Source organism: Tarenaya hassleriana, unplaced genomic scaffold, assembly GCF_000463585.1.
Source record: "Tarenaya hassleriana unplaced genomic scaffold, ASM46358v1 Cleome19, whole genome shotgun sequence".
Lineage (NCBI taxonomy): Eukaryota > Viridiplantae > Streptophyta > Magnoliopsida > Brassicales > Cleomaceae > Tarenaya > Tarenaya hassleriana.
Window position 1 is genome coordinate 5,605 of NW_010965304.1, and position 26,213 is coordinate 31,817.

The following is a 26,213-nucleotide window of genomic DNA, read 5'->3' on the forward strand; positions in this document are numbered from 1 at the left end:
AGGACGTATGACTTCTTATCGTGCTTGAGAACTATTCTCAAGTTACGATACCAGTCTAGGAAGTTCGTCCCGGTCAACTTATCCTTCTCAAGGATAGATCGCATCGTCAAACTCGGTACGCTACCGGTTGACGCCATGTCCTACAAAAAAGACAAAACAGAACGAACAAAAACAAAATTGCAGATTCTATCAATGATCTACTACCAGCTAGTCCATCATCAATCAATGACAACATAGATGCACATACAAGCTATATTCTCATAAAAAAATAACCCTACAATAAATTTCTATATGGGACTAAGATCCGTATTTCACATAAGAATAAATTGTTACACTTATCCTTATGCTATTTAGGTAGACATCTAATGTCAATCGACATCCAATGTGGTTCTTAGATCTTTTATGAGACTATGATATCGAACATCATTGCATACTCATCTCATCTGTACCATTAAGTCTCAAGTCAAACCTGACGACTTAACCTAAGGTAAACCATATTCAAGCTGTAGGAACCACGATTTTCCACCATGTCTCACAAAGATAATCTGGCACGCTCAGCTTTGGCATGACCCGTGTTACGGACGATCGATGCATTGACAGACGCTCTTGTAATGGAAGGTACACGCTTAGCATTACATAAATAAGGAATTTTTGAAACCACACTTAGATCAAGCATCTACTTTCAAGCCATGAGAACCACCATTTCTCCATCTTGCCTCACCAAGATAATACGGCACACCCAGCTTTGGCATGGCCCATGACACGTACGATCGAGGCCTTGACAAGTGCTTTATTCGTAGAGCTCCTAGATCTAACTGGTTTCTGTGCAACGATTAACATAATCCGAATAGTCAATCCATTCGATTATGTATTCCAATCCCGGAACTCCCACTCAATCAAGTATATCCTATATCTTGATTAAGTTACATGCATTCATTCACTATGGACCATCCATAAGAATAAATCATGTCTATTTGAGTCACATTCAATCAGATTAAGCAACAATTGCATAATCCGACTTAGAAAACGAAAAATTTCGGAATCTGGATCTCGGACCGTCCGTTATGAATGTAGAACAGACGTTCCAGGTTATGCAGAACGATCGTTCTCGACTTCAGAAGTCAGAACGGACGTTCCACGCTGAGACAAGCCAGAACGGACGGTCCGCAGCAGACGGAACGGACGGTCCAATGCGGACCTTCTGTTCTGGACTTTTTGGTCCGTCCGTTCTAGACCCTTCCGTTTCGGTTTTTCCGTCATTTTCTCGCGCGTTTTTTCCTTCCATGCGTGTGTGACCCTGTAGGCTCATTCGATATAGCAGTATAACCCGAAATCTCTATTCCGGATATACAAGTCATAGACGGTCTCTAGCAAGACACTATGACTACCTATCTCGAATAGAGTTTGTTCGTGATCTTACGAACGCCAGCGATGATTCTGGTTGATGATCCTTTCGTATCACGATATCATAGGTCAAACATAAGGCATGGACAAGCCACCTTATCTAATTCGACTGCTTTCTCGTTCACTGTTTTTGACTGTCTGAAATAGACGACGTTCGTCTATAGTGCGGCCATACATTTCTACAGTCTCGCTCACACGAGGGGCCCAGCGATATCTCTCTCTTTTACGAGAGGTACAAATCCCATCTTGACTATCTACATCCATCACATGATTCGTTTCGTACATGATACACGCCTTTATAGTCCTCCTGTTACGCAAGACGTTTGACGTATTCAAAGTACGCAACTCCTCATGTTGGATTCCGTAGATATCTTAGGTCTTAGGATCCAATCATGGAACCGCCATATGAGATTCAAGTCATGACGCTAGTCCATGTGACAATCTCATATGGGTCAATCTAGTATTCTGTTCTCCAACGAATACCTATGATTGTGATCGTATCCAATACCTATGATCATATTTATGATCATCAATCACACATCATAAATCCTAAACCCTAAACCCTAAACCCTAAACCCTAAACTGCCATATGAGATTCCGTAGATATCTTAGGTCTTAGGATCCAATCATGGAACCGCCATATGAGATTCAAGTCATGACGCTAGTCCATGTGACAATCTCATGCGAGTCAATCCAGTATTTCGTTCTCCAACGAATACCTATGATTGTAATCGTATCCAATACCTATGATCATCAATCACACATCATACTAGTCTTAGTATATCATTATTCCCATAATGATACATGACTAGGGAGCTTAGTATTGTTCATAACAATACATGGATTTCATAACATATTCAAGTATGCAAAACATGTAATGAATAAAACACTCATCCATAAATTCATAGAAAGTGTAAATACATCAAATGTATCCAAACAGAGCCGTCTCACAAAATTTGGAGGCCCTGTACATATTATAATAAAAAATTATTTTATTCATTACATGTTTTGCATACTTGAATATGTTATGAAATCCATGTATTGTTATGAACAATACTAAGCTCCCTAGTCATGTATCATTATGGGAATAATGATATACTAAGACTAGTATGATGTGTGATTGATGATCATAGGTATTGGATACGATTACAATCATAGGTATTCGTTGGAGAACGAAATACTGGATTGACTCGCATGAGATTGTCACATGGACTAGCGTCATGACTTGAATCTCATATGGCGGTTCCATGATTGGATCCTAAGACCTGAGATATTTACGGAATCCAACATGAGGAGTTGCGTGCTTTGAATATGTCAAACGTCCTGTGTAACAGGAGGACTATAAAGGCGTGTATCCATCTAACCTAAAGTCCTAACCGCATGATAATTATATTTTCTATTTTCATGTCTAAGCGAATGGAAGAAAGAGGAATTCTGTCAAGTTCTCTCACGCCGGTCTAAACGATGAACCCCGAAAGATTCACTCTAATCCTCGATCTCGGGTTCAACAACCTCGAGATTTTCTTCACCTATAAATAATTATCATATAATAATTTTAATCAACAAGTTATTTTACTTTGAATACGTCAAACGTCTTGCGTAACAGGAGGACTATAAAGGCGTGTATCATGTACGAAACGAATCATGTGATGGATGTAGATAGTCAAGATGGGATTTGTACCTCTCGTAAAAGAGAGAGATATCGCTGGGCCCCTCGTGTGAGCGAGACTGTAGAAATGTATGGCCGCACTATAGACGAACGTCGTCTATTTCAGACAGTCAAAAACAGTGAACGAGAAAGCAGTCGAATTAGATAAGGTGGCTTGTCCATGCCTTATGTTTGACCTATGATATCGTGATATTTCATATTTGATCCGTTGTCATAACCTTGTCCTCTTATATTATCTATATCAAGATCAAGTGATTTTAGTTCATTTTGTAACACATCAAAAATCCCTTGCCCAGTTGTATCATTCACATTTAAAAACCCTAAAAACGATTCTTCAATCTTAACAGGATCAGAAGAGATATTCACATACCTGATAATCAAAGACATTTGTTCTTGGTGGCTACTGTCTGGAGTACAATCAAGTATAACAGAAAAATATTTTGCTTGCTTTACATTTTTAATGATCTCATTTTTAATTGTAGAAGCAAGTAAAAGAACTAGTTCATTTTGAATATTATGACCAAGATAATGATGATGAATTTCATCATTTGTAATACGTCTTAAATGTTCTTGAACAATTGGATCAAAATCTGCCAACATTTCAATTAAACCCAAAAAGTTTCCATTGTTATTTTCAAATAATCTTCCATTTGTTCCACGAAATGCTAAATTATGTTTTGAAAGAAATTTTACAATTGAAATAATTCTAAACATGATATTTTTCCAATGATCTTTTTCTTTCATAAGTTGTGTATAAGTTATTTTATCTATAGTTTGATTTTTTTTAAATCTTAAACGCAAATCATACCAAGTGACCATATTTTTTATATGTTCTGCACTCATTTCATGTTCTTTAAGTCTAATACTAAGATGTATCCAATCTCCAAAACCCTCATTTGCTAATTGGCCTTTTCCAATATTTTTTTTAAATATTTTACAACAAAAACAAAATACTTTATCTAGTTCTTTTGAATAAACAAGCCAATCTCTATCACATTTTTCACCATTTGATAAAATTCTAGTATAATATATTGATGAAAATCGCCTAGAAAATATCTTTTTTACCTTTTTCAATATTCATGTCTCTCTTAGGACCATTTGCTACTAAAATATCAATCATTTTAGAATCAAGATTATCCCAATTTCTTGGATAAAAAATATTAAGTATATTAGTTTCATAAGAATTTTTTTCATTATTTTGTAAACTATCATTATTATCAATAATCTTATTATCAATAATCTTAATGTCATCATTTTCATTCATATCTACTACATTATTAGTAATATCGTCTTCATTTTGACTAAGAGTTTGTGGTTCTTTTATAACAAATTTATCTAAAGCTCCTTTTTGAGATTGAATTAATTCTTCAATTCTTTTCTTTTTTTTACGTTTTTCAAATCCAAATTCCAGAAGACATATTTAAATTTAAATACTTAATAAAATAAATAAAAAAAATTTAAGAAAAAACCTGGAAATTATAAATTCAGTTTGATTTCCCAATTTTTTCTTCCAACTATCAAACCTGAAAATAAATAACAATATTATTAGAATTTAATAATATACATAAAATCATCACATAAATAACAATTAAAATAAAAAATAGAAAATTAAAAAGTACCTTAATATTATGTTCTCTTGGCAACAAACGAAAAATGCTCTCTGATTTTTTAACTCTCTGATTTTTGAAGGACAAAATAAATGAATAGTAAATTGAGAAGAACGTACGGATGAAATGATAATGGTTTTGGATCCTCCATTTTTATAGAATAATTTGTTACCGTTAACAAATTATTTAATATTATTATTTTAAAATTTGTAATGATGTGCTTTAATAAATGTTGTTACATAGTGACGTTTCGTAATTGGTGACAATTATTTTAATAAAAAATAGATAACGGTCAAAAACTTATTTCGTCCCTATTATAATTATATTTAATATTTAATATTATATGTTATTAATAATTTTTAAATGAAATGGGGCCCCCCAAAATTTGGGGCCCTGTACGATCGCACATGTTGAACCGGTTAAGAGACGGCCCTGTATCCAAATAAAGCTCATACAGCAGTACATCATAGAGCACTAAACCAACATTTTTATGAAATGTTGGGCCTGGGTTGTTGTGTTTTTACTATTCTAGCTTCGGCCGAGGAGAGATAGGGAATTGTGCATTGCATATGGAGAGTCATTACCTATGCGTGTGATGCACCCATAGAGATGATTTGACGGTACCGGTGTTACTGTAACAGTCCACGATACCGTAGGAGGGTAGGGAGTGATTGACGGTGAGAGAGGCATGGACAATGGGCGGCTCCTGACGAGCTTCTAGAAAGGGGGTACATGGATGAATCGGAGACACCGGAATGATAGGGATCCGAGGGTTGTGTAGGTATGGGACTACATAGTCTAAGATAACTTAAATGAATTAATTGAGTTACTCATAGCAACAAGATGTATCTACCTTTTCGGTTGCCTATCTCGAGAGAACTCCAAAGTTAAGCGTACTGGCCTTGGAATAGTCTTAGGATAGGTTACCTTCTGGGAAGAACTTTCCGGGATGTGTGTGAGTGAGGACAAAACATACTAAAAGGTCCTGTGTTGGTGTGTGGGGATAGCTTTATCATTCTGTAGCGGCCTCGGGTCGTTACAAATGGTATCAAAGTCGGTTCTCTCCCAGTACGGTGTGGTTCGATGACGAACTAGGCGGAAGCTGGTGGGTCTGTGACAGCCTAGGATACCATAGGAGGACGGGGAGTGATCACCGGTGCGAGAGACATGGACAATGGGCGGCTCCTTATGAGCTTCTGGGTAGGGGGTGCAGGGATGAATCGGACGCATCGGAATGAGAGAGATCCGAGGGCTGTGTAGGAATGAGACTATACAGTCTAAGATAACTTAAAGGAATTAGTTGAGCTACTCATAGCAACAAGATGCATCTACCTTTTCGGTTGCCTATCTTGAGAGAACTCCAAAGTTAAATGTGCTAGCCTTGGAGTAGTCTTAGAATGAGTGACCTCATGCGAAGTACTTTTCGGGATGTATGTGAGTGAGGACAAAACACGCTAAAACGTCTTGTATTGGTGTGTGGGGATAGCTCTATCATTCTGTAGCGGCCTCGGATTGTTACAGTTACTGATAGACCCGATGGGTCGAGCTATGACTTGTGTAAGTCCTAGACTGGTGATACCAGATCCGTATGCTATCCTATGTGTGTGACGCACATAAAGACAATATTTGACGGTTGTTATCCGATGTCTTGTCATTCGGATTAGCTGAGATTGTTAGTGGGTAGTGATTGAGTTGTTGTGTGATTCAGATGCGTGTATACGTACACTATGTATATATTGCTTTTGCTTGGCTGTTTTCAATGAGTGAGATGTTCGGATTACCCCGAATTACTCACTACGCGTGCAGCTTAGGACGTTATTACGCAACGTTTCAATTCGAGACAGCGAGAAGGGAAGCATTTGACGGACACAGGCACCGATGATGTGAAGAGGAAGACCGAGAAGATTTAGACAAGAGTTACGCAGATTCCTGTTTTAAAGAAAGCTTGGTAGTGTCATTTTACGAGTTATATATTTCTCGATATTTACACTACCTCATTTGTATTTGTTTCCGTTGCAGATTATATATATTGAGAATATTTAAATCCTGCGTATTTTCGATAATTGTATTTATTTTTTTATTGTCCATGTGGTGTAATTCGTGATTTTTGTGGGATACGGATTTCAGACGTCACACATACACATATACATATATACATATATATATTCACACTCATACATATATATATATACACACATGATATACATACATATTTTGGTAAATTTTGGAAAAAAACAATGATCGGTGAAGATTAAGATTTTTTTTCTCGAAGACGAAGTCATGGTTTTTATTAAGTGTTGCAACAGAAATTTTCATTGTAATCCGTCGCAAAACGAAACAAATATATACCAAATGTACATATATTTATATGTATCAATGTTTATATATACATATATATATATGTTAATTGATTTTTTCAAATAATATCCAAATTTCTAATCGATATTTATTAGAATTCCGTTAGAATTTTTTTTTAACCAAATCCGTTGGAACCATTGGAAATGCGATTGGAAATTTTTAACTCTTCGATTTAATAAAATTACCGTCTCATCAATATGGTTAGACTGTCTTCCTATATTATTCTAAGATAATCACATAATAACAAGGAAAAAATGTACGAAGAGGCGAAGGTTATATAAAAACGAAAACCAAAAAAAAAAGAAAAGGTTATATAAAAACAAAGATCTTCGTGGAGTATTCCGCCGATGTGTGGCTAGAGAACAAAGCACCAGCCACAGAAATTGTTCAACGGTGAGGTCACTTTCATCCTCTGCTTGTCATGTTCCCCACTTCTTGTTTCTTTGACCTTTTTTTTTTTTCTTTTTTCTATATATTCTTATCTGTTTCTTCTTCCGCCAAACTAATTATATCTCCGGTCAAATCAAATCGCCATCTCTCTCTCTCTCTCTCTCTCTCTCTCTCCACTTCCTGCAAGCAACAGAACTCTTGCTTATCCTGTTTCACGCCAAGACTGCCACACATCTTATCGTGTTCGTCTTGGTGCGCATCATAACCAAGACATCTTATCTGGTTACCCTAAGTTGCAGGAGAATATTTAATCAATATTCTTAATGGCCCAATGATTGTAAAACCTATACCCTTCGAATAAAACCTATACCTTTGTAAATTTATCTAATTGTCACTGGAAATTTGTTTCTGATTCTATTTGAAGTGTTTGACTGTGTGGTAACTATTTTATCCTCAGACTAGTGGTCCATTCACATCCACGAGAAAAACATTTTTTTTTTGGTTTATTGAGAAAAACAATTTATTTGAAAGACTTGTCTCGTTTTCTGATAAGGAAATTGACGACCCTCTTTGGATTTTACTTGATGTAAACGGTATGTATTGTTAATGTGGTGTGCCATACGTAATTGTGTACAATTGACATTTTTTTTTGGATAATCCAGGTGTCGTAAATGGATTTCAACTACGACGTACAATTGACTTTTCAATTATGCGTCTTTGGGTAATATACCATTTAGCAAATTATATCCGGTAAGTTTTAGGGTTTTCTTTTTTCTTGTCACATTTTTTTAACATGTGAATAAATGATGCAAGTTTGTGCTGTTGTCGTATTCCCTTTTATGTTTTTTCCACTCCATCCAACACGTATGGCTGATTGAAGGCCAGCTACTGTTCAACATATATCGGCTGATGATGACCCTTGGTGAAGACGAAGGAGAAGTAACATAAACGACGTCTGCTTTCTTCTTGAGGCCAAATATTTTTCTTACCTCTGCAAGGAAACTTTCGGCGTCATCAATCGCAGTTTGCTCAAACCATGATCAGGAAACGAGACATCGAAACCACTAGAAACAGAGAGTATGTGGAAACGGATCCCACTGATCGGTACGGACGCGTAAGTAGACATCAAGAGACTCTGTCGATGCTTTTGTCCAAATACCATTTTTGGGTGTGTGGTGATGGTTTTTTTGGTGGAACAGTTTGGAGAAGTATTGGGAAGGGGAGCGATGAAAACGGTTTACAAAGCGATCGACGAAATGGTTGGGATAGAAGTTGCGTGGAGTCAAGTGAAGCTCAAGGAGGTTTTACGCTCCTCCGTTGATCTCCAGAGACTCTACTCTGAGGTTCACCTCCTTAGCACCTTGAACCACAAATCCATTATTCGTTTTTACACTTCATGGATCGACGTTCATCGCCATACTTTCAACTTCATCACCGAGTTGTTCACTTCTGGGACCCTTCGAGAGTAATATTTTATCATCCATCCTCTTCTTTTTGCTTTTCTTTTTTGTGTGTGTATGTGACCCTTCTTGAGCAGGTACAGAGCAAAGTACGCGCGTGTAGACATCCGTGCAATCAAGAACTGGTCTCGGCAGATCTTGGAAGGTCTTGTCTATCTGCACGGGCATGACCCCCCTGTAATCCACAGAGACCTCAAATGTGATAATATCTTTGTTAATGGCCATCTTGGACAAGTTAAAATTGGCGATCTTGGTCTTGCAAGAATTCTGCAGGACTCCCGATCGGCTCATAGTGTAATTGGTATGTTGCTCAACACGTTTCCCTCTTTAACCTTTAGTAACAATATGCTAAGGTTCTCCCTCTGCTTTCGTCTTCTCTGTAGGTACTCCAGAGTTCATGGCGCCGGAATTATATGAAGAAGATTATAATGAACTCGTTGATGTTTATTCTTTTGGTATGTGCGTGTTAGAGATGATCACCTCAGAGTTCCCCTATAGCGAATGCAACAACCCGGCACAAATTTACAAGAAAGTTACCTCGGTATGCATTTCCTTGTATGAGCATGCATATGAAACTATTTATTGAACCAAGCTTAAGCTTTCTACTATTTACTATTAGGGGAGATTACCGGAAGCCTTTTACAGAGTTGAAGGCATTGAGGCACAGAGATTCATTGGGAAATGCCTCGTGTCTGCCTCAAAGAGAGTATCAGCGAAAGAGCTCTTGCTTGATCCATTTCTCGCATCTGATGAGTCCTGGATGGTGTGCACGAGAAATCCTGGGGACCTAAAGCCGTTTTTGAATGAGATTGAGATGGAAACACTGAAGTTGGATGATGATTTCCAAAGGACCCACATGACCATTACTGGAAAACTGAACCCTGAAGATAAGACAATTTTTCTGAAAGTTCAAATTGCAGATGCAAATGGTAAAATGAGTCGCAGTTTTGATTATGTTGCTCATTAAGATTCAAACGTATAACTGTTCTGCTCTCCAGGTCCTGCGAGAAACGTGTACTTTCCCTATGACACTGTGAATGATACCTCAATAGACGTCGCAATGGAGATGGTAAAAGAACTTGAGATCACTGATTGGGAGCCAGTTGAAATAGCTACAATGATTGACGGAGAAATTTCTTCTATGGTGCCTGGTTGGAAGCATCCGGAAGATGATGAAACCCACGGTGAACATACCCCTGATCATCATCACCATCGCCACCCACCTTTTCACTCTTCCTCTTCCTATTCATCCTCCCATGTCTCTCTATCTGGTTTGACGACACAAGCTGTCCAAGATTGGCTAAAAGGTATGAAAAAGTACCATCGATCTTTTGCGCTCAGTGCTTCAGATATTTATACACAAAAATTGAGAAAGAAAAATGGTAAACTGCAGATGATTTTTCCGATGAGACGCTTTCTCAGGGTTCTTCCAATTCAGGATCTTATCCCAATATGAACTACATATCTGCTGATGAGGTCATCCCTGAAAAGAGAGGCAGTCCTCCTGCTATTACAAGAACTCACAACTTGACGAGGTTTTGCCCCGAAGAAAGCGCTTACTCACAGTCTGGAAATCTCAGTCACAGACACTGCAATATTCTGCCGAACCTGCATGCATCATCCAGTTCAAGAACCAGGAGAGTGGCATCCGACAATCGCAGGCTTACGAGGAACCGGTCACTGGTAGATGTGCAGAGTCAGTTACTGCACCGATCTCTAGTTGAAGAAGTGAGAAGAAGAAGATTGTTCAAGACTGTGGGTGACGTGGAAACTGTCGGGTTTCGGTCTCCTTATGAGGTTTCCAGACAAGAAGCATTGTCAAGGACTTGGAAGTCTGAGAGCAGACACTAACTCTACTTCAGGCTATATGATAATATGAGTGTATAGTGATAAAACTGTTTAGTATCTAGCGAGCCCTGAATAGTTTCTTCGGTACACAAAAATTATATATACGTGTGAATATATTGATACTTGATAGTACCTGCTGGGGATGAAGATCCTTGTGTCTTGTTTCTGTTCCACTCCCTCCATCATGAACGCCTTGATAATAACCGTCATTACACTCACTCAATTCAGCGAGAGAGATCCTCTTTTTTTTTTTTTTGGTAAATAGAAAGTCTTTAATTGCACTCTCAAAAAATATGTTACCAAAATTGAGGATGGATGGGGAATTGGGCTTTTTAAATTCCGTTTGGGAATATGTTCCAACAGGCTTATCCTTATCTTTTGTTCTTTTTGGTTTTCTCCAAGAGTCATTCTTATAGATCTTCAAATCCTAGCAGAAACGATGCAGAATGTTCAGTGGTTCAAAGAGAGAGAAGAGCGGAGATGTTTTGGAAATTACAAGATAACTAGAACAAACAAGACTCCCGGATGTCGGTATATAGACTCATTACACTTGAGATTGCAATGATGATAAGATTGTAGTTGCTTAGATTGGAATCGATTTGCGTACGATCCCTGACTAAGATCCCAAGACCCACTGGATTTAATTTGGATTCAGGAAATTTGAGTGATTTCACATCTTGTACTGGTACAATAGAGGAAGATCGTCACGAGAATACATTCCAGGCAAGAAAGGAACCTTATATCACTTGACCCTCTACGTCTGTCAAGGAAATGGGTGAAACCCAAGTATAGAAAGAGACTAAGGAAAAAGAACATGACGTATAAATGACATGAAAAGATGATCAAAAGGTATATAGTTAGGGGTGTAAAATGTGCGGGCCGGGCCGGGTTCCGGTCGGGTTCAATTCGGGCCTAGAATTTTTCGGGTCGGGTCAGCCCGCCCATTTATTTTTTGGGTCTAGGATCGATGGTCCAGAGCCCGGCCCTATAGGACTTCGGGCGGGTTCGGGCCGGGCTTCGGGTTTTTTTATCAAATAAAAATATTTTTTCTACAATAATAATAATAATGTAAAATATTAAAAAAAGCAAACATAGTATAAAAAAGACAATTATATGAAATCAATATATCATATGTAAATAAAAGATTTAAAAATATATATTTAAAAGTTTGTACGTTTTTAAAAATATAAATTGATATATATATATATAATATGATGTAATATGATTAAAAAAATAAAAATTTTCATCACTTTAAAAAGTGTTAATTGGATCCAAGATAAAATTTCGTCATTTGGTTAAAAGATACACATATAAATATAGCATCGAAGAACAAAATCTAACCTACTAGTGCGAACAAAACCAAGATAGAGTGAGAGAAAAATATAAAACAAAAAAATATAATCTTAAGTCCAATGATATAAAACAAAAAAATATAAAACAAAAAATAATATAAAAGAGTCCTGGGCTCCTCCCGTTCTGCTGAGCCAGCTACTGTGCTTGCTGCTTTTGGCCTTGATACGGACGAGACCCGACCGACCCGGCCCGACTGGCCCGCAGCCCATTTAGCTCGAGGCCCGAAAACCCGAAATTTAATGAGCCTATATTTTTTAGGCCCATATCCTTATTATTTTCGGGCGGGTTCGGGTCGGGTTTCGGGTTCTGCATCCCTATCTATAGTCAAGCGTGCATGTAGGATTTGCGCAAGCTAACGTTGTGGTCATGGCTGATGGGATCAGACGCTATGAAGAAACTCCGATTCTAAACATTAAAGCCAGGTCATACAAGATCAAATGGGCTCTTTCTATAGTTGTTGTTGCGCGCGCCCAACAGTGCCAATCAATCTTGCTAAACACATTAAAATAATTTACAAAAAAAACTGCTACTTTCAGTGACAGAGAAATCTGAAATATTCCAATAGTCAAGTTCAGTGATGAGGATGACCATGCAAGTGTTTTTCCTCCAATAAACATTGAATATTTTGCTACATAACATAACGATGATAACGTAGACGACGTCTATTTATAATGGTTTCTCGTATAATCAATTGATAGAAGAAAAAAAATAGGACTTGTATATATGGAGGTGATTAAAAATATTAAAAAATATATTTAAACAAAATATAATACGGTTTATGTCAAATAAGATATATATTTTTGGATCCAGGAATTGTGAGCGCGCATATATATATATATATATAGGTGTAGAGAGTATCATGGTTCTGAAGAGCCCAGTGGTTTAGCATTGAAGGCCCAACCCAAACCATAGAGGGAAAATAACGTCCGTAGCAAACCCTAGAGGAGATCGACTCCCGCTCGCTGGCGCTGCATCTTCAAAGGTGTCTGATCGTTCTCTTCTTTTCGTCTTTCGGGTCGAGTAGAAACGATGATGTTTTGCGATGTCCCAAGGCGTGTTTGGTTTTGCCGTTGAATCCCTTTTGTACTTCGATTCCAGTGATTGATCGCATTAGGTGTTTTTACCCATATTTCAGGTGATTTCTCCGATCACATGCCCTTCTGCAGCTGCATCAAAATACATTTTCCGATTGATCTCCCTGAGTGTATTACCCCCTCTCCAATTGATTTGTTTATGATTGTAGATATTGAAATTGACACCTTAAAATCGCAGAAATGGCGGCAGCTTTCGCTTCCAGATTCTCTCCAGGTACTTGCGAATATTTCTTGCGGGTTTCTCGTAAGGAGTATCCATTTGCCTCTTGTTTTAGCTCGTATCGTTTCTGGATCTAGAGACGCTGAGTTTATTTTCTGAATTGATATTGTTGTCTTCGGGATAATTTCGGTTTGCTGTATCTGCTGCTATCTTTAGGGTTCCTGTAGTTTCAGTAATTGATTTGCGTAGGATTGAAGTCTAGGAATGAGATTGATTGACAATTTGACATTATTGAACTATGTCGATTTCTGCTCTGCTTCACTGCGTCTGTCACAAAATGTCTGTAGATACCGTCCTCAGGCATAAGCTCAAGAAGAGACCCAAACTTGCAGTTGCTAAGCCTAAAGCTTCTAGTAAAGGGAACAAAACATCGAGTGATACTGAAACAAAACCTCGTAGGAGCAAAAACATGGCTTCGGATATGAAAACAAAGCGGGTCTTATACAGTCAAGCTGAATTAACTGAGGATAACGTTATCAGTGGAACCTCGCGTACAATATGGACTGCTTCAAAGAGAAAGCACAAAGCTTTTGGTACTAAGATTGCGAATGGAGTTTCAAAGGCAGCTTTAAGCGTGTTGAACAAGGAGGCACATCATGAAAAGCACGCTACACGAAAGCAAATGCTTGAGAGGAGAGGTGAATCAGACGAGAGAAGAGATCAAAGAAAGCGCTGTAATGTGTCGCCTCTAAAAGCTTCTAGGCAGGTAGTTTCAGAGAAGAGAACATTGGACGATGGATCAGAGAGTGGGGACGGTCAACCAAAAAAGAGAAAGCGGATACGACTAGATCCTTATGACACATCAAATAAAAGATTAGATGATAACATTGTTCTTGAAGGTCGGTCTTCTTTACTGTGAATTCTGATTACAATCTCTTTCTTGCTATCCCGACATGCTGTTCCTTTCCTTGTCAGAAAAGAAGAAAAAGAAGGTTGAGGAGGAAGGAACCGGAATGTCAAAAAACGCACAGTTTCGTGCAATACAACCGAGCCATTCTATTCTTTCCTTTGTGGAAGAAAACGTAATTCATTTGGCCAGAGCATTTATGATTTTTTTAGCTTCTATTCGTATTTTCACGTGACTTATATTTTTACGGCAGCTATTAGGTCGCAGACGCTTGGCCGAGCTAAAGAAGGTTGGGTACAACACAGAACTTTCTGCTCCATTAGATAATATTCCTCACTCTACCAGCACAGAGAGAGAGCGCATAGAAGAAAGTGTATGCTTCTATCTTCTTGTACTTTCCCTCAATGCTTACACAGTCATCCCTCCCTCCTGGTGTATAAGCTAATAGAATTTGAAATTTTGTAGGTATTTAGGAATAAATTGGCATTCATTGCGGCTGCAAAGGTTTCCTCATCATTTCCGCCTCCTGATGTCCCTGAGATTGCATTTGCGGGTACTGCTGCTAGATTGTGCTTTTGTGGAACTACATTTTCCCATATGTGATATTAACACAAAAACAATGCTTATTAGAACTCGCTGTTTTTACCAGGAAGGTCGAATGTTGGCAAATCTTCTCTGCTAAATGCTCTCACTAGACAGTGGGGTGTTGTACGGACATCTGACAAACCAGGATTAACCCAGGTACTCTATCATGTGAGGATTGTTTGCTTGTATATTTATTATCCACTACTGTTTAGTGATATACGTTTTATTTTCTACAGACTATCAATTTCTTCAATCTGGGACCAAAGATTCGTCTTGTTGATTTGCCTGGATATGGTTTTGCTTATGCAAAAGATGAAGTAAAGGAGGCCTGGGAGGAACTTGTGAGTATATTTTTACTAGTTCAATTTTGTGGGCAAAGTAATTTGATATCTAAATTATCCTTACCGTTTTGACACTATTGTAGGTGAAGGAATATGTTTCAACAAGAGCTGGTCTTAAACGTGTATGTCTCCTTGTTGACACCAAATGGGGTATGAAGCCACATGATCACGAACTTGTAACTCTGATGGAGAGGTAGTAAAATTCAATGCTGGTGGTGGTGCTGGGATCCTAGTTCTTGCAGTAGACGATTGTTTATTCAAATGTTCTTATAGCAATATCTGGATGTGCAGATCCAACACAAAGTGTCAGATAGTGTTAACCAAGACAGATATAGTTTTTCCCATGGATGTGGCACGTCGAGCAATGCAAATCGAAGAGGTACCATTTAGTTAGTGAAACTAAATAGGGTGCTCACCCTCCCTGGAATATCAGCATGCCACCCTTGTACTGACAATTATGGTCTTAAATAATACAGAACTTGAAGGCAAACAAATCGATTGTTCAGCCCGTGGTATGCATGTGATTTTCTAGCTTTTGTTTTGTTTCTGTGGTTCGGATTATAGCTGCCAAAGATGAGAGCTGAAAGGGGTTTGTGAATGAAATGATTCAGATGATGGTGAGCTCAAAATCAGGCTCTGGGATACGAAGCTTAAGAACAGTGCTGGCTAAAATCGCGAGGTTTGCCAAGGTGTAGTCTGCAGTTTAGTTAGTCACCCAGGTCAGGATTTCGCCTTTCCATTGTTGTGGTTATCATAAGCATAATCAATTTTAATTGTGAATACAACTATTTCTTCTTTTTGCATGCAGGCAAAAGACTCGAGTCTCGACCACTTCATTTGGAGACTTTTGTTTGAGGCGCTGAATCAGACACGATTGTTTCTTCTGTGTCGAAAAAGAATGTTGACTTTGGATGAGAAGTCGAGCTTGTTTTGGTTATGGGATCCGACGGAGTTAGAGTGGAGGTCGTAGAACAATACAATAATAGCCTCCACTTGTTTTCATCCTTTCGGCTTTTCTGTTCCATATTAGTCCGTGTCAGGTCAGGTTTGGGATGTTGCGCTCGGCAAATTACATCCCAATTATTATTTTGGATAAATTGGTAATGGCTCTCTGTGTTCTCTGCTCCAAGCGGATTTTGGTTTTTTTGCGTTTATAGTTGACTAATGTAAAATGTTTAACGGAACTAATATTGAAAAATAAAAATAATGGAAATGTAAAAGTTGCGTGCCCATAAATGTAATGTGTTGTCTGTCGAATTTATCACAAAAATATCATTTTTTGTAACTTGCACGAAAATAACCTATCTTCCTTTCTTTTAAATCCCGCTTTTTGTTATAAATTAAAGGGAGATTCACATATTAAATACTCAACTTTAACCAAATTTCCAAATTAAATACTTAACTATCTCACTTCCAAATTAAATACTCAACTATATTAAAATTCACAAATAAAAACTAAACTTTGCAAATTTTAACATATACCTAAAGGATAATCCAAAACAAAACCCTTTACTTTTTTTTTCATCACAATTTAAACCCTATACTTTTTTTATCCAAAAAAACCCTAAACTTTTCAAAATTTTAAAAATGATACACATTCATATACATATATTAATTATTATAAGCACAAAATCAATTACACATTTATTTTTCACAAAATTAATTGTACATTTATTTTCCACAAAATCAATTATACATTTATTTTCCACAAAATTAATTGTACATTTATTTTATATATTTATATGTATATATATGTTTTATATATGTATGGTATATGTATTTTTTTCCTAAATTTTTTATATATATAAGAAATTATTTATTATTTTTATATGAGTTAAATTGTCCAAAAAAACATGTTCTTGAAAAATAGTTTCTTATATATAAAATAATATACAAATAATAAATAGTTTCTTATATATAAAATAATATACAAATAATAAATAGTTTCTTATATATATACTGATTTTTAGGAAAAAATACATATATCTTACATATATATAAAACATATATATACATATAAATATATAAAATAAATTTACAATTAATTTTGTGGAAAATAAATGTGTAATTGATTTTGTGCTTATAATAATTAATATATGTATATTAATGTGTATCATTTTTAAAATTTTGAAAAGCTTAGGGTTTTTTTGGATAAAAAAAGTATAGGGTTTAAATTGTGATGAAAAAAAAAGTAAAGAGTTTTGTTTTGGATTATCCTTTAGGTATATGTTAAAATTTGCAAAGTTTAGTTTTTATTTGTGAATTTCAATATAGTTGAGTATTTAATTTGGAAGTGAGATAGTTAAGTATTTAATTTGGAAATTTGGTTAAAGTTCAGTATTTAATATGTGAATCTCCCTAAATTAAATTGATAGCGTTTTCGTGAAGTAAGGTAAGGATCATAATCTCACTCGGCACTTCATACTAATCTCTCAACTGTGTATTCTTGTTCTTGTCGGATTGGTATGAAATATGTCGATTTGGTTAATCGGTTCACAATCATCCAAATTGCATTCTTCGTCGGAATTGTTGGCAGTCCATCTACAAATCCATTGTTATAGAATTCCACTTCCACTCTGGAATCTCTAATGGTTGCAACTTTCTTCCAGACATTTGTCGTTCAGCCTTTACTTGCTGACATGTCAGACATATCGCAACAAAATCTGCGACGTCTTTCTTGATGTCGGGCCAAGTATACCACTGTTGTAAACCTCGATACATCTTGTTAGCTCCTGGATGAATCGCTACTCTGGACTGATGAGCTTCTTGCAAGATCTTCCGTCTCAGCTCACCGTTATCCGATACACAAAGCCGGTTATGCAATCTCAATGCATGTGAGTCATCCAACAGATACCCATTCTCGCTGTGACACCTGAATCCCATATCCCGTGAACAGGATATGCCACATGGCCGAAATCAATAAAATATAATAAAACCGAAAGTACGGGAAATTAAAAAAAATCATTTTACATAAAAATACACAGCAGAATAAATACACCACACGTTTCTTAAAACAATACATATCCAAAAGCGTAATTAAACACAACCGTCTTCAAATGGAACCTTGTTCCACAGTCCACAACACACGAAAGAAAGATAAAACGTTCGTACATGATGTCACTTTTCCCAAGTCGTCGCCATCGCAAGTGCGCTACTCGTGCTCCTCGGGATCTGAAAAATTCAACAACGGAGGGCTAAGCATAATGCTTAGTGAATGGCTCGGGTTGAGCCCGGAGAGCCCATTCTCATGGAGAACGGTGCCAACTAATCTCTCAATACAAGAATTTCCTTATTTATCCATTTAATAATTTCCCAATAATTAATTTAATTCATTATCATTGTTCCATGCATTTCTGATACCTAACCGTACTGACTCAAGTCGTCAACCGGCACCATCAGGTACCATTTCCTTTCGGTCTCATCTAGTACTGACTCAATTCGTCTACCGGTACTAGACTCCACCCTGCTTCTCTATAATAGTACTGACTCCACTTCGTCAACCGGTACTATTACAGAGACGACCATACAGATTCATCAGTACTGACTCCACTTCGTCAACCGGTACTAGCTTCACTACACATTCCCATGACGGTACTGACTCCTCTTCGTCGACCGGCACCGTTATGGAAACGTCCACACAACAACACCAGTACTGCTTCCACATCGTCAACCGATAATAGTGTTACATTTCGGTAATAGTACTGACTCCAGGTTCGTCAACCGGTACTACTACCGAAACCACCCCCACACCAGTGCTGACTCCAAGGTCGTCAACTGGCACTGGTTCCATATCCACACGTCCCCGTACTAGTACTGACTCATTCCGTCAACCGGTACTAAGTACGGGATCCATTAATCATTCAATCACATGCATCATCATAATTATTTATCCATTATTTCTATATCACTATTTCCGAGTTTTTCTCTTAGATTTATCCTTCGTATTCACTTCGGTTTGCGGTTTAATTCCTTTCCTTTTATACACTTCTACCTTTTTCACATTCGTTCAACATACTTGTTTTATCCTATTCCGTTTGATTACAAGTTAATACCGTATTCCAGTTTAATCCATTTGAACCTATAGTCGGGGTTGCAGCCAGTCCGACCGTTTTGGGATTTTTCTCTTTTTATTTTCGCCTGGACCAGTCGGTCTAGGAACAGACCGTCCGGTCTGGATGTTTTAACTGGTTAACTCTATTTTACCCCTAGACCGATCGGTCTTGGCCTAGACCGGTCGGTCTAGGTCATTTTCGGACCGATCGTTCGTTTGTGCCCTAGACCGGTCGGTCCAGTCCTATACCGATCGGTCTAGGACCAGGTGGACCGGTCGGTCCAACTCAGTTCAGCCCGTTTATTGTCTGTGTCCCAGACCGGTCGGTCCAGACCTGGACCGGTCGGTCTGGGACCTGGAGTTCGTCTTCTCCGCGAGAACTAGCCGACTTTTTCGCCATTTTTGTCCAAATCTTGATCCGATTTCAACTCTGTTTGCTACCCACTCATTATTCAACCTTCCTAACTCCTTAATTCTTGTAGAAACACTAATCTACACCATAAATCATGAGAATTGAATCTCACAAACACAACTCAAAACCACTCACCTCGGATTCAAGTGCTGTGCGTTTTTGTCCGAGCTCGTGTGCGTTCTTCAGGCCGTCTTTGGTCGTGAAACTTTCCAGGAACCTCCTAGGGATGTCCTTCTTTGATTTTCCGAACTTGTTTCGCCTCAAATCCCCCTGAATCTCTCTATTTTCCTCTGCCTTCGAAGAACAGGTTTTGGGTTGCAGAATGGTGATCTTCACCTGTTGGAGCCGGTTAAATCGACCTCTAACGCCACCATAGGAGCTAGGGAGAGGGTAGGAGGGCCAGAGGGTGTCGTCCACTGCGTCTAGGTGGCGTTCGTTCACGCGTGGGGTCGGTGTGTCGCGAGAAAATCGCGGCTGAAAATGGAAGAAAGTCAGAATTTTCGGCGACTTTTTCCCCAACTCTCAGACCGTCCGGTCTAGCTGTCGAACCGTCCGGTCTGGCTCGTGAACGTGCAGACCGATCGATCTGCACTCTAGACCGCTCGGTCTAGACCCGGTTTTTTCGTCTTTTCTTCGTTTTTTCCTGGACCGGTCGGTCTACCCCTGGACCGATCGGTCTAGACCCCTTTTTCCTTCGTTTTTCGATGGTTTCGACGCGTTTTAGCCCCACTTGTCCTCTGATTCGATATGTATGTCAATCACCTTATATTTTAGGGTTGTTTTACCCTATTTTATTCCCGAAATTTAATTAAATAGTTTACTCGGGAATCGGGATATTACACTCGCGGTCTCCTCAAACTCCTGCATATACTTCATGAGTTTAGGGTCATTGCGGTGCTTTGAAATTACACGTGTTCTCATACCTGTGAGCTGTTCATCATCTGCAACCGTCAAATGACCCACTATAGTCGACAATTCTGCTGTATTCTGTTGTGATAAGGACAATACTCTGATAACATACATTATTTTCTTTCAATTCAATGCATCGGCTGGCTACAACATTTGCTTTATCCGGATGGTAAGCAATTTTCCAAGTCATAATCGGCCATCAGTTCTAGCCATCAGTTCTAGCCATCGTCATTGTCGGAGTTTCAAATCTTTCTACGAGATAACCTATGTTAAACTTTTATGGTCGATATTGAGTTTAACATTCTCACTATAAATATAAGATCTCTAAATTTTCAAAACGTGGATTATCGTGGCTAGTTGATCTATGAATTGGATACTTCTCCTTTGACAAATTTGGGTGTGATCAGAATAAAGAATAACCGAGGGGCTATAAAATAAATACGACCGGACTTTTTGAACCTGAGCCCAATATATATCTCCAAACCCAGAAAATGATTGAATCCAAATTGCAATTCATAGCCGACGACGACGAGAAGTATCGGCGTGGTACCGTAGCATCACCGCCTTCCCCTTGTCTTCCGCGTATTTGTTCCTTCTCTGTCTCGTGATGGGCAGACCGAAGGGAGATGGTGCCCGGAGCAAGGCTCGTCCTTCGAGCAGCAGGTAGGCTCTCCTCGCGTTCCATTTCTTTGTTCTCTGTTAGGTTTAGGATCTTTCGTTCGAATTAGCCATTGCTTCGTGTGTTTTTACTGGTTATTCTTCGCGTAGCCTCGCAGCTTCTCTCTTGCCCTCTGCCTCTGCTGTAGCCCCCCGCCGTTGGATTCGGCGGCTATGTCGGTGGGTCTAGGCTCGATCCTTCTCTCCCTAACGAAGAGTCTACTTCCTTCCTGGTATGCTCGTTTCTCTCTGTTTGGTTTAAGCATGCCTTATTATGAGGCACACTTGTCGGTCATTGTTCTTTGATCGTTTTTACCCCGATTGTAGGATGTGGATAGTGAAGTGGCCCAGCACTTGAAACGCCTTTCCAGAAAGGACCCTACAACCAAGGTAGCTCGCACCTTCTATATTCATTATGCTATTACATCTCTTATCTTTGTATTTCTCCAAGGTTTTGTTTATTTCTTTATTTCTTTCAACAGATCAAGGCTCTTGCTTCATTGTCAGAACTGATGAAGCAAAAGCAGGGGAAGGAACTACTGCCTATACTCCCACAATGGGTATGTTTCGTTTCCAATATTTAAGGCAGTATCCGTACTTGTATCAAGTGTGATGGAGGAGATCAGGACATGACTAACACCAATGGAATAGACTCAACTTTGACTGTCTTTGAAGTTTTGATAGCTGTGTTTGTTACACTATGTACATGCCGTACTTTTATCAAATGTGATGGAGTGGACATGACAACACCAACGGGATAGACTCAACTTAGACTGTCTTTGAAGTTTTGATAGCTGTGTTTGTTACACTATGTACATGCCGTACTTCTGTCAAGTGTGGTGGAGGAGATCAGGACATGATTAACCCTAATGGAATAAACTCAACTTAGACTGAATTTGAAGTTTTGATTGTTGTGTTTGTTACACTATGTACATTTGCCTTTTTACTTTGTTTGAGCGATTAACTATTCCTCATACCTTTTCAGACCTTTGAATACAAGAAGTTGATACTGGACTATAGTAGAGAAGTTCGGCGAGCTACACATGACGTTATGACTAATATTGTCACTGTTGTCAGGTTTGTAAATTAATTTTTCATTTATTGTAGCTAATGGATGTCCTTCTCCTGTTAGGTATCCGATTTGTGTTTTTAAGCATGGAGTTGTTGTAGTCTTCTTGATTCATTTGTTTTGTGCTGCTGTAAACATTTGAAACATTTATGTTCAGCGTATCATGCTGAACTAATTTATTGCTCTTCTCTTAGAAAGTGAATACCGTGTTTTCCTCCATTTTCCCCCTTGTATAATATTGTCTTCTGCATTAATGTTTTACATGTTATTTAGGCGAGATTTGGCACCTCATCTGAAGTCTATTATGGGACCCTGGTGGTTCTCTCAGTTTGATTTGGCTTCTGAAGTTTCTCAAGCTGCAAAATCGTCGTTTCAGGTTGGTGTTCCTTTTTCATTTTATTGTTCATCTACAAATTTTAGATGTCATATATCCTTTCGTAATGTACATGCCTGTGGTCTTACCAGATCATCGAACATATACTTATGGCGATCAGGCATTTGATTTTAACATTTAGTTTCAGATTTTCATTTGGCTTTTATTTTTGAAAGAACAGGCAGCATTCCCTGCCCAGGAAAAGAGATTGGACGCATTGAATCTATGTGCGGCAGACATTTTTGCTTATCTGGAGGAAAACCTAAAACTTACCCCACAAAATCTATCTGATAAAGTACTTGCACCAGATGAATTAGAGGAAATGTACCACCAGGTAATTCATCTGGTTGGCAGTTAATAATATTTTGGAATTTTTGGTTTTCCTTGTCTTCTTACTGTGTCGTTTTCAGGTGACATCTTCGTCTTTGTTGGCTTTGGCTACCCTTCTAGATGTTTTGCTCCATGAGTCAGACAGACCTGGCTTAGTGAATACAATTGCTGAATCTAAACTTGCCTCTAAAGCTATGAAGTCGGCAATTTCCTCAGCTGAGAAGTTGTTCTCTAGCCATAAATGTTTTGTGGACTTTCTAAAGTCTCAAAGCCCTAGTGTCAGGTCAGCAGCGTATTCTGTGTTGAGGAGCTTGATTAAAAATGTTCCTGAAGTTTTCAGTGAAGGGGATGTCAGAAGTCTTGCGCCCACGGTACTTGGCGTTTTCCAGGAAAATAACCCAATTTGCCACTCATCAATGTGGGAGGCTCTTTTGCTGTTTTCTAAGAATTTCCCACAGAGTTGGACATGCTTGAATGTTCAGAAATCTGTGTTAAATCCGTTCTGGCAGTTTCTTAGGAATGGATGCTTTGGATCCCAACAGATTTCCTATCCTTCATTAATTTTGTGCTTGGAAGTTATGCCTACACTATCTGTTGAGGTGGAGCATTTCTTTGTGGAATTTTTCGACAACCTATTGGCTGGAAGGAACATGTTTGGTTCGTCAAGCACAGATCATGTAGCACTTTTTTGTGCTATCAAGGAGTGTTTCCTCTGGGGATTACATAATGCTTCAAGGTATTGTGATGGTCCTGATTCCATTCACGACCTCAAAGTTGCTCTTGTTGATAAAGTCCTCGTGAAGCTACTATGGCAAGACTTCTTTGAACTTCCTATGGACAGAAATCCACCTATTCAGATAGAAACAACTGAAGCCCTGAGTGCGAATAGTCCAATACTTTATCTGCAAGAGCTAGGTAGATGCATTATAGAAATTCTTTCAGGTATCTACATGCTGGATCATAAGCTGCTATCAGTTTTCTGCATGTCTGTTCAAGAGAGCATCTTGAAGATGTTTCAGAAGGAAAACTTGGAGGTTAGTGATGCCTATGCGGGAAAAATGATTGATTTTCTCTTATTGTTGGAGAAATATTCAGTTCGAGAAGGTGAGAGTTGGCCATTGGATCATTTTGTTGGACCATTGTTATCCAAGACTTTCCCATGGATAAAATCACTTGTAAGTTACTATCCTATTTGTTGTTGCACTGTCATCCCATGGTACACTATTTGAGGCTTTCACTTCATTAAACGCTGTGATTATGTCTTTCTTACCAGGAATTGTTGAATGGCTTGAAGCTGTTATCAATTTCAATTTCGGTATTTGGGCCAAGAAATATAGTTCCAGAACTAATGGGTAACAAACAGTCTCCTATCCTTTCTGGTGACAATGGGTGGGATATAAGCCCTGAGAAATTTATGGAAGTTTTTAGAGAAATCTTTATCCCATGGTGTATGGATGGAAACGACTTTGATACTACAGCTAAACTAGACCTCTTACTTTCACTAATAGACGATGAATGTTTCACACAGCAGTGGAATGATGTCATCTCCTATGCTTTTAGTTCACCACATATCGGCTCCAATAACCTGGTTGCTGTGACAATGCTTTTAGAGAAGGCGAAGGATGAAATTTCAAAAAGGAAGTTTGGGAGAATAGGCTCTCAGCCAGACCATTGGCATCATGAGCTTCTAGAATCGACTGCCGTAACTTTAGTGTGTTCATCTCCTTCAAGTAAAAGATCTGCTGCCAGATTCTTGTGGTAAGTTGGCTACTATTTGTCTACCAATATCAAACTAGCTCATTTACTATCATATACTTGGTATGAATTCTATGTCCAGTCCGTTTTCACTTATTGATTTTAAGGCGATTCTCAGCCAAGTGTTGTGATGCTGTATTATTGGCATGTTTTCACTTCTTATTCGGTGTATGGTATGTGCAGTTCTCTTCTCGGTGGTTCAACCGAAAACGTTGGGATTTCTTTTATACCAAGAAACTCAATGGTCTTGATATATAGAGGAGTTCTCGAGAAGTTACTCTCTTTTATCAAGCAATATTCTTTCAATTCAATGAAAGAGACATGTTCCTCTATTATTGCTGAAGGTGGTTATTCAGTGTTCGATGCAGACAGTCCTTTAGACCTGATCAAGATGGCTGAATTTGCAGCAGAGGTGCTGGATGGTAGCTTCTTCAGTTTGAAGGCTCTAAACGAGGATGCCAGTCTGCTTGCAACTATTTTAGCTTCTGTGTTTATAATCGGCTTAGAGAATAGAATGACAACAGTGATGGTCAGTAATTCAAATGAATTGACAGAGATGATTAAGGCTCGACTTTATGTGTCTGGTTTCATCAGTGATCTTCAATCTAAGATGGATAAACAGTTCTGGGAATCCATATGCTATGAAGTTCGGAAGCGCTTGGCTAGCATTTTGATTCGGTCCATAAGGTCAGTTGTCCTACATGAGGATGAACTGTGTCCTGCTCAATTCTCATCCCTGTGTGCTTCATGGATGCTTGAGGTGTTGGAATGTCTGTCGTTGGATGAAAATGATGAAAGGAACCTCTGGGACCTGCTTCTGCTCGAGAGTGATTTATGGCCTATGTGGGTCTGCCCAAAACATTCAGCTATCATGGGCATACACGATATGCCTGTCCATTTGTGTGAATTGAGGAAGTCAAAGATTCAAAGATTTGTTTCTTTCATTAATACTCTAATCGTAAAAATGGGGATTCGCCGATTCTTCGTCAGGTACCAAGATAACAAGTCTTCCTCTCGGGCTTGGCTTGCTGCCGAAATGCTATGCACATGGGAGTGGCCTGGGGGCAGTGTTCAATCCTCTTTCCTACCCACACTTATCTCGTATTCCAAGAATGAACCATCGGATGGAGTTCTACTGAATTCAATCTTTGACATTCTACTGAATGGTGCCCTCGCGCATGAAGAGAATGACAATCAGAGTTTGACAAACACATGGATTGATTTGAGTAATGATGTTGGGGATGTCAAAGAACCATTCTTGAGGGCGCTATTGTCCTTCCTATTTACTTTGTTCAAGGAGAACATATGGGGAGGAGAAGAGGCTGCGGCCGTTTTCAAAACAATGACAGATAAACTCTTTATAGGGGAGGAGACAAGCAAGAACTGTTTAAGAATTATTCCGCTTATTATGAAAATAATTATTTTACCGTTACACTCGAGAAATAACAATTCCGATGTTCATTTTGAGGACATTCAGCAGG

The 26,213-nt window shown here is 38.5% G+C and overlaps 3 protein-coding genes across 11 annotated transcripts in view; all 3 read left to right on the forward strand.

The window, feature by feature from the left end:
• The first annotated feature begins 8,272 nt into the window (after window positions 1-8,272).
• LOC104810687 (probable serine/threonine-protein kinase WNK4) lies at window positions 8,273-10,959 on the forward strand. 3 transcript variants are annotated; one of them, XM_010537035.2, is made up of 7 exons: window positions 8,273-8,542; window positions 8,628-8,893; window positions 8,966-9,189; window positions 9,272-9,429; window positions 9,508-9,817; window positions 9,887-10,195; window positions 10,282-10,959. In XM_010537035.2, exons 1-7 carry the CDS (start codon window positions 8,465-8,467, stop codon window positions 10,737-10,739), a joined length of 1,803 nt encoding a protein of 600 aa, XP_010535337.1. In that variant the 5' UTR covers window positions 8,273-8,464; the 3' UTR covers window positions 10,740-10,959. The 3 variants fall into 3 exon arrangements, with proteins under 3 accessions (XP_010535337.1, XP_019057850.1, XP_010535338.1); XM_019202305.1 differs by having other exon boundaries at window positions 8,972-9,189; XM_010537036.2 differs by having other exon boundaries at window positions 8,273-8,532.
• A 2,011-nt stretch (window positions 10,960-12,970) lies between these two features.
• On the forward strand, window positions 12,971-16,383 carry LOC104810688. 7 transcript variants are annotated; one of them, XM_010537041.1, is made up of 14 exons: window positions 12,971-13,071; window positions 13,225-13,293; window positions 13,362-13,397; window positions 13,691-14,242; window positions 14,319-14,425; window positions 14,504-14,623; window positions 14,716-14,803; window positions 14,900-14,991; window positions 15,072-15,176; window positions 15,260-15,369; window positions 15,468-15,555; window positions 15,653-15,688; window positions 15,788-15,895; window positions 15,985-16,383. In XM_010537041.1, exons 3-13 carry the CDS (start codon window positions 13,364-13,366, stop codon window positions 15,869-15,871), a joined length of 1,416 nt encoding a protein of 471 aa, XP_010535343.1. In that variant the 5' UTR covers window positions 12,971-13,071; window positions 13,225-13,293; window positions 13,362-13,363; the 3' UTR covers window positions 15,872-15,895; window positions 15,985-16,383. The 7 variants fall into 7 exon arrangements, with proteins under 7 accessions (XP_010535343.1, XP_010535339.1, XP_010535344.1 ...); XM_010537037.1 differs by having other exon boundaries at window positions 13,225-13,397; XM_010537042.2 differs by lacking the exon at window positions 13,225-13,293 and having other exon boundaries at window positions 12,978-13,071; window positions 13,333-13,397.
• A 4,660-nt stretch (window positions 16,384-21,043) lies between these two features.
• LOC104810689 (E3 ubiquitin-protein ligase listerin) overlaps window positions 21,044-26,213 on the forward strand; it is a 9,120-nt gene continuing 3,950 nt past the window's right edge. Inside the window, 11 exon segments of the mRNA XM_010537044.1 lie at window positions 21,044-21,211; window positions 21,317-21,353; window positions 21,355-21,438; window positions 21,533-21,595; window positions 21,688-21,765; window positions 22,191-22,282; window positions 22,548-22,650; window positions 22,829-22,981; window positions 23,058-24,152; window positions 24,251-24,735; window positions 24,916-26,206. Coding sequence (XP_010535346.1) covers window positions 21,156-21,211; window positions 21,317-21,353; window positions 21,355-21,438; window positions 21,533-21,595; window positions 21,688-21,765; window positions 22,191-22,282; window positions 22,548-22,650; window positions 22,829-22,981; window positions 23,058-24,152; window positions 24,251-24,735; window positions 24,916-26,206 — 3,537 coding nt within the window. The 5' untranslated portion in view covers window positions 21,044-21,155.